At 39.7% G+C, this 14,950-nt stretch overlaps 1 protein-coding gene across 6 annotated transcripts in view; it reads left to right on the top strand.

Moving 5' to 3' along the window:
* The window catches only part of PTCHD4 (patched domain containing 4), a 191,174-nt gene that overhangs the window by 45,786 nt on the left and 130,438 nt on the right, over window positions 1-14,950 (top strand). For 4 of the 6 annotated variants that reach the window (XM_081523711.1, XM_081523714.1, XM_081523713.1 and 1 more), the window contains one exon: window positions 13,268-13,748. In XM_081523711.1, the coding sequence (XP_081379837.1) occupies window positions 13,268-13,748 (481 nt within the window). Of the gene's footprint in view, window positions 1-13,267; window positions 14,404-14,950 lie in introns of all 6 variants that reach the window. The other 2 variants (XR_014063302.1, XR_014063301.1) reach the window with 2 other exon arrangements.

Genomic DNA, 14,950 nt, shown 5'->3' with positions numbered 1-14,950 from the left:
ATTAAAAAGCCTCACATAGGTATAAAACTAAAAATGCACACCTGTAAGTGTTCCACAGATTGATCTTGTTTAAATAATAAATTACTAAGTTTTATTTGCCTTACTAAAACTAATGTCTGCAGTCATTAGACATAACTTAAGTGCTTCTGACTTATTCCCTTGCTTAGCACACTCAACTTTATGAGTCATTTTTTCCTACATCAGACAAGCATTTATAAATGGAATGCCAACAAACTTTAATATTAGCATTAAATAAAAACAACCAGAAAGGCAACAAATCACCAGAAAAATTAAAGCAGAAATTTACTTTATAAATCTTCAAAGATTTTTGGATAATCTTTTCCTGGAAGTTATCAAGCAAAAAAAGCATGCACTTTACTTTTGAGTTAATTTTTCATTCAAGTGTTTTCAAAGTTTTAATCAATTTTTGTTTTTATTTGTTTTTATTATTTGCTATTTTTATCTTGTGGCTATGTCACACAGTGTGTGGGATCTTTTTTCCCAACCAGGGATCAAACCCTTACCTCCTGTATTGGAAGCATGGAGCCTTAACCACTGGACGGTCCAGGGAAATCCCAAAAGTTTTAATAAATTTTTAAAAGTTTACCTCCCAAGACAGCCAGAGGCTCCTCTGTTAAACATCCAGGAATATAGAGCTAAATTAGCCCATATATTTGATTAAAATATGTCCCATCAACTTGGAAAATGTTAACATAGTTGCAAAGTGAGTCATGGCAGCCTCATCTCCTCATGACACCCTCATCTCCTGGAAGTAATATTTAGCTCCCTCATGGAGCTGTGAGCTAGGAGAATACCTACTTTCGTGGGTTTATCAAAAAGCTTTCAATTATTTTAATATCTTTGAGACTGAATAGGTTGGCAGTGGTAAAGAGCAATTGCATGGATCTCATTAGAATGTATATCACACACAATACTTCCAAAGCATGGACTGTCCTTTCAGAGATTAAAAAGAAAAGGTAATTTAGGGAAGATAAAATGGACTTAAGCAAGCGTTGTATTCTTTATCTGGCATTTTACTGACATAGTTCAATAATTATCCCTCGCTGTGGTTTTGTGGTAGTTGTCTTTCAAATAAAGGAAGGACAGAGATGGGAGGGGGAAGAGGAGGAAAAGGAGGGGAAAAGGTCAGAGTGAAAGGAACTGAGATTGAGAAAAATGGAGAGAGAAAGAGAGAGATAGGAGGGGTAGGGAGAAAGGAGGTGGGATCAAGAAAGAGGTGGAAGGATGTTGATACAAGACCATGAGATACTGTTTTAAGATCTGATTCATCTTCAGGATAAGTCTAAAAGAGAAAAACAAATATTGTCTATTAACACATATATAGGGAATCTAGAAAAATGGTACTGATGAACCTATTTGCAGGGCAGGAATAGAGATGCAGATGTAGAGAATGGACTTGTGGATACAGCGTGGGAAAGAGAGGGCGGGAGGAATTGAGAGTGGCATTGACATATATATACTTGGCTGTTGTTGTTTAGTTGCTAAGTCATGTCCAGCTCCTTTTCGACCTTTAGACTTTAGACTCCTTTAGACTTTAGCCCACCAGTCTCCTCTGTCCTTGGGACTCCCCAGGCAGGAATAGTGGAGTGGCTTGCCATTTACTTCTCCAAGATGTATACTACCACTATATAAAATAGATAGCTAGTGGGAAGCTGCTGTATAACACAGCTCTGTGATGACCTAGAGTGATCGGATCGGGGGGAGGGGAGAGAGGCTCAAGAGGAAGGGGATATATGCATACTTACAGCTGATTCACGTTGTTGTACAGCAGAAACTAACACCACATTGTAAAACAATTATCCTCCTACTAAAACGTAATACTTAAAAAAGAAAAGATCTGATTCATCTTCAGTAGAGAAACAAAGGTGCACCTTCATTTTATTAAAAGATTAAGACACAGGTAACCTCACCCACAGCTGCAAATAAAGGCTACACCACTTGTTTCTTCTTTCTTAGTATGTCAATTTCTCTACATTTTGTTGAGCTATGGGCCCCAAATTAATTTCCTTTAGCTGGAAAAAGGTCCTACCTTCATTTCTTATCTTCACTGAATTTGGAAATATAATTGGAGTGATAAACAACAATGGAAAAAAAAACAATACATATTAATTACCGGAAAAGGCCCTTTGAATGAAAATTTTATACAATCTTGGAAAGCAAAGAAAAATAGAAATTAGAAAAATGGAGCACATAAGTGGCAGCATTGTTTTCAAACTGCCTAAATTAAATGGCCTATTTCCTGAAAGTTTTAATCAATTTGATAATGAAGACCACTATCATTACAATTATCTGGATAATTTAAGAAAAAGAAATCAGCTTTTGCTTAGCTTGATGTCTTATGTATATCAAATCCTCAAAAGATATTTTTAATTTGATTGGTCAAATAATTTGGCTTTGTTTTCAGATGAAAGAAAAACACATGGGAAGGAAAGATACAAAGACAAAAATTAAAGAGAACCTCATAAGGACCATTTCTGAACTCAAGCTTAGTACAAGGAAAATGATATTGAGCTACCAAGGTCCTCATGGTCTTTTCTCTGAAAACATCATTTAGCCAAGGGCAAGATCATATCACCTTGAGAGTTAAGTGAATGTTAGTGCTGTACTCTACCCTTAGAAGCCAGGATTCTGCTGTTACTCTAGGCCGAATACCATCATTCCTTCCGTCTCAGTGGGCAGAACCACAGTCCTTCATGAGAATGAATGAACCACCATAACTCGTTTCCTTAGAAGCCTAGAACTTGAATTCAAGTTTAGAACTTGAATCTGGGACTAAAGGACTCTTGATTCTTGGCCTTCCTCATCTCCCACTCCCTGTTTGAGTGAAATTTGAAGTCTTACCTCCCTGTCACTCCCTGCTGCTGCTGCTGCTGCTAAGTCGCTTCAGTCGTGTCCGACTCTGTGTGACCCCATAGACGGCAGCCCACCAGGCTCCGCCGTCCCTGGGATTCTCCAGGCAAGAATACTGGAATGGACTGCCATTTCCTTCTCCAGTGCATGAAAGTGAAAAGTGAAAGTGAAGCCGCTCAGTCGTGTCCGACCCCTAGCGACCCCATAGACTGCAGCCTACTAGGCTCCTCCGTCCATGGGATTTTCCAGACAAGAGTACTGGAGTGGGGTGCCATTGCCTTCTCCGTCTCACTCCCATCTACGCTTTATTTAGTTCCCTTCACACATTTATTTTTACTCTTTTTGTGGGTGAGTGAATAGGTTTCTTAAAAGGATAATATAAAATAGCATATTTAGCCAAGGAGATAGACATGACCTATAATTTTATACCAGATAAGAGCCAGTGTTAAAATTTTGATAATTTCCTTTGAATATTGATATGTGCGTATCTAGTTTTACATGATTGAGTTCATGCTCTATGTGTATCATTTTGCAGCCCTCAGCAGTTACCTTGATTCTTCAAAGATGTTTCCTGCTGTATGCAGTTTTATTTTGTTACCATCTAATGGGCTTTGTTTTCATAACAACAATATAAATTCTTCTAAGAAGGAGACTTTATTTTCCATTTATTTGTCTTTGTTTTGCTTTCTACAGATGAACTAACAATTTGCCTTCCTAGGCACTCAAAACATGTCTTGTTTTAATTCATTAGATTTATTCAAATCATTAAAATAAGTAGATGCCTTTCAGCAACCCCTGCACCTCTAGAAAGTAAGCTTTCCTCCAAGAATCCCTCAGCACTCCAAACGAGTTTGTTCTTTGGGAAAAGGACCTAGGCGTGGGGAAATTTTATTTTCAGACAATGTTCATGCCATAAAATCTGAAAAATCTGTTTTTTTGATGCTCATGTGATCAGTTAGGTAAGTCTGGGATTAGATAGAGCTGTGAGGAAGGCAACAAACAAAAATATGGTCCCATGGACCCTCTCTAGTGTCCATCTCCTTCCTTAAGGCCATGCATGAAATTCATTTTTCGCATTGCAGTTAGAACTTTTGAATAAGCAAATCTCCATACACACTACCTGTACGCATCTCTGCATCACCCTTGCTTGCCCCCCACTGTATATTCTGGTCATTATCAAAGTGCCAGTAATGCAGTATCTTACTCTCGTGTCTAGGCCTTTACACATGCTGGTCCCTCTGCCTAGAAGACCACACCTCCCCATGTCCACTAACCAAATTCCCCATCTTCACTTGAGGAATTGTTATGTTTCAGGTCTCAGCTAAGAGATCATCTTCTTTGGGAAGTCTTCTTAGTCCTCGCTAGGCTAGTGATTCCATCTAGTGGTAGCTTAACACCTTGTGTTAACTGGCATCATAATATGTAAAATGCCTGCCTGCTTACTTATCTTCCTCCATCTCCCACTGCACCGCAAAACCACAAGCTGTTTGAGGATAAAAATTGTATCTGTTCACGATTCTGTCTTCAAGAGCTGGCTCTCATAGAGCAGGTCCTCACTGAATGTTTCTGGAATGAAAGAATGACTTCCCTTCTTACCTGTTTCCACCTGTGTCATGTCCTTGGTACCCCATCAGTTTAACACACTACTGCCTGCGGTACCTACACCTTTGGTCTTCCCTAACTTTTCCCTTTATGGGAGGATGTCCTGGGCTCTACACTGAGGTTTGCCTCTGTAGTCTTAGTCTGATCTGCTGCTACACTCGCAGGTGCTAACATCACACTCCTTACAAAGTGTGCATACATGTGTGCTTAGTTGCTTTAGTCGTCTTAGACTCTTTGTGACCCTGTGGACTATTATCTGCCAGGCTCCTCTGTCCATGGGGATTCTCCAGGCAAGGATACTGGAGTGGGTTGCCATGCCCTCCTTCAGGGAATCTTCCTGACCCAGGGATTGAACCCATGTCTCCTTCGGCTCCTGCATTGCAGACAGATTCATTACTGCTGAGCCACCCAGGAAGACCTCTTGCATAGCACATGGTTGTAAACCAAAGTCTTAGCCCAAAAGAAAGCCTATCACAGCAGACTTTCAATGCTTCTCTGGAAGGGAGCTTTCTGCATTCCTCAAATGCTGGCATGAGTGACAGCCAGCTTCTTTTGTGTAGACCAGTGTCAGCACTAAATCTCTTTTAATAATGGATACTTGCCCTCAGTGACTTAAAATGAAATTTAAATGAGTCATTTTAAAGGAAATGTGGGGGATAGGGTCACTAATGACTTACAGAGAAATAAAAAGGTCATTGTTACATGCTTCACATTTAATGTAGATATTAACTCTACTTCCACACGTTACTTACATGTTTGTGTAAAGATTTCGTTTGAGTTGAGAAATTAGATGTATTTATTTAACTATGTGAATAAGTGGGGAGGATACTCATGAAATAGAGACCTGAAGAAAACATGAATTTTACTATCTAAGAAATAAATGAATTCATCTGAGCTACTGAGAGATGATTTCCATCTAGGTAAAATGGGGCAAAGTCTTGATTTTTTTACCATTTGAGAAAAATTCTCTCCGGGAATTCCTCAAAAAGGAGAAAAAGCTACTTGGTTCAGATGTAAGAGAAGATAAAAAGCGTCTTGTTTCTATGGAAATGAACATGGGTCATCTTGCGTTTCTCCTTTCTTCTTATTTATGCTTTTCCTTAGGGCAGATTTCTCTAGCCTGCTTTGTAGTGTCTGATAACTTTACCATGGATGAATCATTAAATACAGAGCTAGTGAAATCTTTGGAGATAATATAAACCAAATCTTTTATTTTGGAGATGATATAGTTGGCATTCAGACAAGGCAAACGTTTTGTCCTCTGTCACCCTCCTGTAGAGCAGCAGACCTGGAATTCACAACCAGCCTGGACCCTGGACCCTGTGTTCTTTCTGTCACATCACAGACATTTACTGGGAAATGTGAAATAATGCTAGATGGCTAAGTAAATAAACAATCCCACTCAAATATTTAATTAATGCCATGTTAACAATTTCCAACATTTTCTGACCACTACTCTTAAGTGTTTTATGTATATTAACATACCTGATCCTCACAACACCTTATAAATCTTATTTTCGCCAAATAATAAAGCTGACGTGCCCAGAGCTCAGGAGACTTCCACAGCTTGATGGTGATGACATTGGAACTTTAAGTGAGAGAGTGGCCTCTTGAAACCTTGTACTTCCTTTCATGCAGGTGTATTCACAGATTATTCAAACACATGCGCAGCTGTGTTAAGACCATGAGCATTGGCGCTAAAAGCAAGGATCAGATGACTGGCTATGCCGCTTAGGTGTGTCACCCTACTGTTCCTCCTCTTGCTCGGTCCCTGTGTCCCAGGGGGTGACCTGAGGCTACTCCAGAATAGCACTTCCTCGAGAGAGGCTGGAGAGTTACCGAGGAGAACGCAAATGAAGCGCTTGCATCTAGAAACTGTCTGCCACATGTGTTAAAAATTAATAAGCTAGAGTGTTTTGTTAAACTTACTTTACATTCTCATTGGCTAAAGCTCTCATTTTGTTTCAACACCGAAACCTTACTTTTTTTAACCTTCCTCTTTGAAAAAAATTTAAAAATGTATACCACTTAGTAATGTCAAGCTTAGTAAGGTCACATAAGAAGTTTAATTTATTCTTTATTAGGGCATTTTAACACTTTAAAGTCTTCCTTCTGAAAATGGCTTTTTAAAAAAAGTCCAACTACCTTGTGGGAACTTGCTTTTTCGTTATTTGCTTGTTTCTACTAAACATAAGGCTCTGGAGAAGAAACTCAAGATAACTGAAGATTTTGTTTAATCCTGCTTTGTGTTTGTAATCAGTATTGAGAATAAAACAGAGATATGTTAAGAAATAAATATAAGAAAAAAATCTTATTTAAACAAACAACAAGAACAACAAAATGTACCATTCTTTTAGAAATGTCACTATCAGTACCATACATAGTGGTCTTTCTTTTCAGTTATTAAAGACAATTGACCATCTAAAAATTTCCAGTATCCTTGCAGTGTCTACCTTATTGAAAATCAATGAGATCAAAAGTACAGTTGCTCTAGACAGCAGCTGTGCTGCCCAGTTATCTTGTACAGAAAGTATCTTAATATCAACCTAACACATATACTGAGCAGATATGAGACTTAGTCCCCTATAATTTCAAAGCATCACTGAATAATTTGTTTCTCTGCACAACAGTTTAAAACATTAACATCTCTTTCCTCTTGTATTTCTCTGAGAATTTATTCTTTGATCTTGTCTCTAAAGTGTTTGATTTCATTTCTTACTGCAGAGGTGTGGATTGGGTGGGAGGAATTTTAAAAGCTACGAAGTAGTAGCTGTAAACAAAATAAGACCCAAAGAATGGAAGTTTTTTTTTTTTTTTTCCTGGCATTACTGCTCCTGGAGAGTTAATGTGATAATGTGATGAGCTTCCTGGCTGTGAGATAGCATCGTGACCTGTAATTCTGTTCATTCACCTTGGAACCATTCACCTACCAGAGACATTTTTTTTTTTCATGCTGCATCGAGAAAATGAAATACTGCAGGGAGTTCCTAGCTGACCTCCTTCGTTTAGAGTCACCCCAACTCCCTAAATCATTTCCCACGGTAGAGTGAGAGAGCACTCCAGAAAGTAAATCATGCCATCCCCCGCTTAGAGTTCACCAGTAGCTTCCTATTACAAGACAGTAAGTCCAACTCCTTTAATAAAGCTTTCACGGTCCTTACAGAAGAGGGCCTGCTTTCTTTCTAGTCTCAAATCCCATCACTTACTTCGGTTCCTTAAACATCATTTGCTGTTCCATGATGTGCATAATCCATGACCCAGCCCCATGATGTACATAAATGCCTTTTCCAGGTGCTCCCCAAGTCCCCTGTCTGTTCACTAGCTTATGGCACATGCTTGCTTGTGCAGTGAAAAATAGAAGAGGAAACATATTTTGGACTAAGGTCATAGTAGATAAAAGAGATTGAAAAAAGGATAAAGTTTTTTTTCTTCTCCACCAACTTCTAATCTCTATATATACTATACCTCTCTTCATCTGACTTCCTACTAATCTCAGACCCTTATACTATCTCTTACTTTCCCTGTTCTTACAGAAGCAGTCTCTAAAAAATAACCTGTGATTAGCTAAAAACACTCAGCGTGAATCACTGAGTCAAATATTATGGAATGTTTATTATATACCAGGCTTTGTTCTAGGCTTAGGGAGATTACCAGCAAACAGGATGGTGCCAGCTCTGAACAAGCACACATTCTACTGAAGGAAATGGAAGAGGAGCAACTAAATGCTTAAATAAGATTGTTTCAGGTAGAAATAGTAGGGAGAAAACAAAATATTTCTGTTACATCCTGTGGAAACATCTGAATGAACTTTTGGGCCAAGCCAATAGGACTAAGTGCTGGGAAGAAGGTGTCTAGTGTAGATTGCTTGGTTCAAAGGGTCCTTTTGAAGCTAAGCCCTCTGTGAGGAAGTAGCCCTGGCCATAGAAGAATAGAAGCACCGGGCAGAGGGGTAAATAGTGCAAAGGCTATGAGGTAAAAATTAACTTGGTGTGTTTCAGAGTAGAAAGAAAGGCCAGGACAGCTGGAGTCGAGTTCAGGAGAAGAGGCCTGAGGGCTTTGCCAGCAACACGCCACGCAGTGCCTGGCAGACCTAGCAAGGTATTTTATTCCTAGTGCACATGGAAGCCAGTAGAAGGTTTTAGGTGCATAAACGATGCTCTCTTATTTAGAACTGGCCGAGCAGGCTCTGGCTTTCATGTGAAGTATACATTGAGAGAGAGCAGAAGTGGACCCAAGGATATGGGTTAGAGACCTAAATAAAGAATCTGCCTGCAATTTAGGAGACTCGGGTTCTATCCTTGGGTCAGGAAGATCCCCTGGAGAAGGGAATGGCAACCCACGCCAGTGGAAATTTCCATGGACAGAGGAGCCTGGCAAGCTACTGTCCATGGAGTTGCAAAGAGTCAGACATGACTGAGCGACTAACGCTCACTACTTTCACTTTCACTTAATGATATCAGTTCAATTCATGATAAAGCTGAAAAAATTCTTCAGTATTATGTAAACATTTTTACTCATATCACTCTTTTTATAGATGAGAAAACTGAAACTTAGAAGGGGAAATGAACCAGCCAAGGATTTCTTATCCAGTTTTTAGGAGATGCACACTACAGCCCAGGTCACACGATTAAATGTTCCCTCCATGAATCCCTCCTGACTCCTTTCAAATTCAGGGAAGTTCTGCCCAGAGAATAATTATTGTATTCACTCTTTGTTTCTCCTACATAGAAGCACCCGTGTGTTGGGAAACTAATAGACTCTTCTACCACAAAAGAGTAGAATTATCTTTTATAAATAATGTACAGAAGTGTATTTCTGCACTGTATTGAGTAGATTTGATTGGGCCAATGGTTTGTACAAGATGTTCGTTCAGTAGAGCTTTCGATTTAAGGATGTGCAAAGACTGTTTATTTTATCCTAGTGTGTGAAGTAGAGCAGGTTAAGAGAGAGAAATGCATTCAATTTGTTACATTCATTTACATATAATGAGATGAAAGCATATCTTTTATGAAGTCATTTTTGTAAAAAATGGATACTAGACAATTTTAAAAGAAGCAGTGAACAGCTAGCCAAACCCAGTATAGACCAGCTATTTAAACATCTATATTTTGCCTTCTTCAAAATTTTGACTTTTGTCCAGACACATTATCAGCACCCTTTTTGATCCAGAATAATCTCCAAATGAGGCCTGAGGGATACATAAATCTTTGTTCTGCTGCTAACAATCCCTCAGAAATCTTTTTGATGACAGAAATGAGTAAAGACAGAATTGCACTTTCTTAAGTGAATAAATAAAGCCTTTAAAATACTTTTTTGTCAAATAATTTGAAGCACAAGTCAGCATCGCAGATGACATTTCAAAGAAGTGGAAACAAGGGTGGAGCTAAAACATATACCAAGCTTAAAGCAAAAATAAACAAGCCCCAAAGAGGAACAAATTGACCTGTCCTGAAAGAACAGAAGCCATCCTTGCAAAACCTCTCGGTGCCCGGGGCAGAATTTACCACCTCCTCTCTCAGTGCTGCCCCACCTTTCCACCTGCAGCTCATTGGAGGACTCCAGAGAGTTTACTAAAGACCGAGCATTGGGAACCTACAGCCTGAATTTCAGTTTGACTTTTTACACGAAGAAAGATGGGGAAATTGCAGAGATGCCATAGAGAGTGGGAAATAATGCCAAATGAAGGGGAAATACTCTCACAACTCTATTTAGAAAGATATTGTTCATATAGACTTAGGTTTAGTTAAATAGAAAAATTGTTTTTTTTTATTAATTTTTATTGGAGTATAGTTGCTTTACAGTGTTGTGTTTCTACTGTACAGCAAAATGAATCAGCCATACACATACATATATCCACTTCATTTTGAACTTCCTTCCCATTCAGGTGACTGCTGTTCATTATGTAAAGTTCCCTGTGCTATACAGTATTCTTTCATTAGTTATCTATTTTATATATACTATCAATAGTGTATATATGTCAATTCAAATCTCTCAATTCCTCCCACACCCATCCCCCTTGGTATCCATATATTATAGTGAAGTAAGTCCGACTGAGAAAAACAAATATTGTATATTAATGTATATATGTGGAAGCTAGAAAAATGGTATAAGTGATCTTATTTGCAAAGCAGAAATAGAGACAGACATAGACTGTTTTATTTAGCATGTTGGGAGGAAATGGGTATATGGAGTGACTATAAAATTCTTCTTGCAATTCTTGATGATCCTTACTAATAATATTTGTTGTTGTTGTTCTGTCTCAGTTGCGTCCAACTCTTTGCAACCCCATGGACTGCAGCACACCAGGCTTCCCTGTCCTTCACTATCTCCTGGAGTTTGCTCAAATTCATGTCCATTGAGTCCATGATGTCATCCAACCATCTCATCTTCTGTTGCTCTCTTCTCCTCCTGCCCTCAATCTTTACCCGCATCAGAGTCCTTTCCAATGAATTGGCTCTTCATATCACATGGCCAAAATATTGGAGCTTCAGCTTCAGCATCAGTCCTTCTAATGAATATTCAGGGTTTATTTCCTTTAGGATTGACTGATTTGATCTCCTTGCAGTCCAAGAGACTCTCAGGAGTCTTCTCCAGGACCACAGTTCAAAAGCATCAATTCTTCGGCACTCAGCCTTCTTTATGGTCCAACTCTCACATCCTCATATGACTACTGGAAAAACCATAGCTTTGACTGTTGGCAAAGTGATGTCTCTACTTTTTAATATGCTGTCTAGGTTTGTCATGGGTTTTCTTCCAAGGAGCAAGTATCTTTAAATTTCGTGGCTACAGCCACCATCCACAGTGATTTTGGAGCCCAATTAAATAAAGTCTGTCACTGTTTCCATTGTTTCCCCATCTATTTGCCATGAGGTGATGGGACCAAATGCCACGATTATAGTTTTTGAATGTTGAGTTTTTAGCTAATTTTTTCACTCTCTTCTTTCACCTTCACCAAAAGGCCCTTTAGTTCCTCTTCACTTCCTGCTGTTAGGGTGGTATCATCTGCATATCTGAGGTTATTGATATTTCTGTCAGCAATCTTGATTCCAGCTTGAGCTTTATCTAGCCTGGCATTTTGCATGATGTACTCTGCATATAAGATAAATAAGCAGGGTAACAATATACAGCCTTGATGTGCTCCTTTCCCAGTTTTGAACCAGTCCATTGTTCCATGTCGGGTTGTATCTGTTGCTTCTTGATCTACATAATAACATTTGTACTCTCTGTAAATTTCTCAAGTTTTTTGTGTTCAACACATTCTCAAGTTCTAGGGCTGCTTTGGTGTTAAATACTTCAGATATAAGTAGCTGATCTAATAAGTCCACAGTAACATCCCTTGAGTACACAGCGCCTCACAGCTCTGTGAAAATAGTAGTGGTTACCAGAGTTGGATTTGTGACCCTTGTCTACTACCTTTCTGTTTCCTGTTCTGACTCTACACCTTTATATCCTCACAAGACGAATGTCCTGCCTGATGTAGCAAGTGCACAATCTATTCATGACATAAATTCACCTTTGTGCCTGTGTGTCCTCCAGGACCTGATGCACATTTTCAGAACCAGAATCCATCCTGCAACCTGCCACTGGGTTCGATGTTCCATCTAACAACCGCTGCCATTAAAGTACATGACAGTTGTGGCAAAATTAATTAAAATTTGGTGCTTGCTGTCTGGGATTTCTTTCTGAATGTATGGCGCACTGGTTGAGAATTACTGCTGTGAATCTGGTTAAGCAACACGGTGTCCACCTTTTGTGTCCCTCTTATAAATACCCTACTCTTTTGATGGGCTTCCCTTGTGGCTCAGCTAGTAAAGAATCTGCCTGCAATGCGGGAGACCTGGGTTTGATCCTTGGGTTGGGAAGATCCCCCTGGAAAAAGGAAAGGCTACCCACTCCAGTATTCTGGCCTGGAGAATTCCATGGACTGTATAGGTCCATGGGTTGCAAAGTGTCGGACACGACTAAGCGACTTTCACTTCACTCTTTTGATTTTGTCCACTCTACTTCACGTGAAATCCTGAAATTGAAGTGACTTTTGACAACCCCACCTGAAGTCTTATCAGTCTCATTTGGAGGGTCTGTCCACTGTGTTTTCTAGTCAACCTACAACTGGTGCATTAGGTTGTAATGAGTGAACAACTGCTCACATTGTATTTAGTAAACATTTCAATGCTATTAAATTATTTCTTAAAAAGCAGTATTTTCTTCTACTTGTTCTGCAATGCACAGCTATACTCCCAAAATATAAACAAGGAGGGATGTTTGTAATGCTTGGATGTGTCAGTGTGTGTGTGTGTTAATGTAGATGTGCATATTAATGTAGGTGTGTGTGTTAGCCCTAGAAAGTTTAGCATATATTTTTAAATACATTATTATTTTAATTTTTTAAAGATTGCTAACTTCATACCATGCTTCACTTTTGGCCAATACTGAATAATTAAACTTGATCATGCATAAAGGAGTTATGATTGATTATTCCAAAAGGAAATGGTAAGAATGAGGTTATGGATGAGATCAACATAATCTGTATGTACATTTTCCTATGCATGCAGCAAGTCTTGTACAACTTCACAATACTCTTTGCATCCTTTCTAATCCCAGTCATCTTGCATGGTATCTCATGGAGCTCCAGAAGGTTGAATATAAACTCATCACCTGCCACTCCACCCGCATCAGTTCCACAACTGCTAGAGCCTATCTCTGCCTTTTGTGCTCCTTCACTTAGAGTAAGAATCTGTTCTCTGGAATTTGCATCCCCCTGGTAACTTCAGTCTCCCCTTTTTCTGTTTTCAAGGATGGGAGGAACAGTTTTATTGGACACCAGCTGGGCGGGGTAGTGGAAGTGCCAAACAGCAAAGACCAGCGGGTCAAGTCAGCCAGAGCCATTCAAATCACCTACTACCTCCAGACCTATGGCTCTGCCACTCAAGACCTCATAGGGGAGAAGTGGGAGAATGAGTTCTGTAAACTTATGCAGAAGCTCCAGGAGGAGCACCAGGACCTCCAGCTGTACTCGTTAGCATCCTTTAGCCTCTGGAGAGACTTTCATAAGACCAGCATCCTGGCCAGGAGCAAGGTCCTAGTGAGCCTCATGCTGATCCTGACCACAGCCACCCTCTCCAGCTCCATGAAGGACTGTTTGCGTGGCAAGCCCTTCCTGGGCCTCCTGGGGGTGCTCACCGTGTGCATCTCCATCATCACTGCAGCTGGGATCTTCTTCATCACCGACGGAAAGTACAATTCCACCCTGCTGGGAATCCCGTTCTTCGCCATGGGTAACTATCCATCCTTGTGGTAATCGGCTTCTTACTGGTGTGGGGCAAGGTAGAACATTTATTGAATTCTCAGGTGGAAATCTGTTTTAATTTTGCATTGGTGTGTCTGTGTGATGATGTGAAATTTTACTCAGGGTGATGTCTGTTTCCCCTTAGTCCTTTTTCAGTAAATGTAGGCTGACCAAGCCATCTTCCCATTTACACAAGGGACTTTAATGCTGTTCAATGTGTGTGTGTGTGTGTGTGTGTGTGTGTGTTAAAGTACACACTACTGGTATTCTCTACCCAACTTCTTCAAAGATTATAGGCTGAAGACCGTGGGGTACAAATTTAAAGAGATCCAAAATCTGCTTCACACAAAACTTTATGGTTTCATATTTGTCTTGAATCCTCAGGTTAATAGTGGTGTAGACTGGATATCATGAGATGAAAATTCTGAGAGCCACCAATAAGTTTTAATCTCAAATAACTTCTTCATGAAGCTTTGTCTATTAATTCATTTCAAATATTTTGCCAAGAATATACTCCATTTCCCCACCTCTATTTAAAATTTCCCTGCAGCCACTTAAAGCTGTGCTGTGCTATGCTAAGTCGCTTCAGTTGTGTCCAACCCTTTGTGATGCTATGGACTGTAGCCTGCCAGGAGTCTGGGATTGCCCATGGGATTCTCCAGGCAAGAACACTGGAGTGTGTTGACATGCCCTCCTCTAGGGGATCTTCCCAATCCAGGGATCAAACCCGTGTCTCTTAAGTCTCCTGCTTCGGCAGGCGGATTCTTTACCACTAGCACCATTTGGGAAGCCCACTTAAAGATGAGTCCTCTAATTTTTTGATATCTGGGTGAAAACAATTCATGAGTATCCTCAGTCAAGGTTATTCCTTCTTATGTGTTTTCCCTAGACAAACATAAACAGTGTAGAAAGTGGAATGTGCATGTGTGTGTGTTTCTTGCAAAGAGAAGATCAAGTTTGGGAAGAGAAGTGAGTGATGGTTCGTCAACAAGATTGATAGAGCTTATCAGAATAGAGATGATAATGGTGATATTGTGGTACTGCTGAAGAGTTCTGTCCCTTGTGATACAATTCCCTACATAAAGCGAAGGATAAGCTGTGCAAAGGGTCTCTAGATGGTGAACCGATATTCACAGAAGAGTTTTTAGCTATAAAATAATTGCTTTGCACTCCCCAGCTTAATATCAGCCC

The sequence above is a fragment of the Giraffa tippelskirchi genome, chromosome 8 (genome assembly GCF_054371585.1).
Source record: "Giraffa tippelskirchi isolate mGirTip1 chromosome 8, T2T-mGirTip1v1.2.pri, whole genome shotgun sequence".
NCBI lineage: Eukaryota > Metazoa > Chordata > Mammalia > Artiodactyla > Giraffidae > Giraffa > Giraffa tippelskirchi.
Note: the sequence above shows the minus strand (reverse complement) of the source record. Positions and strands in the feature narration are given on the sequence as shown.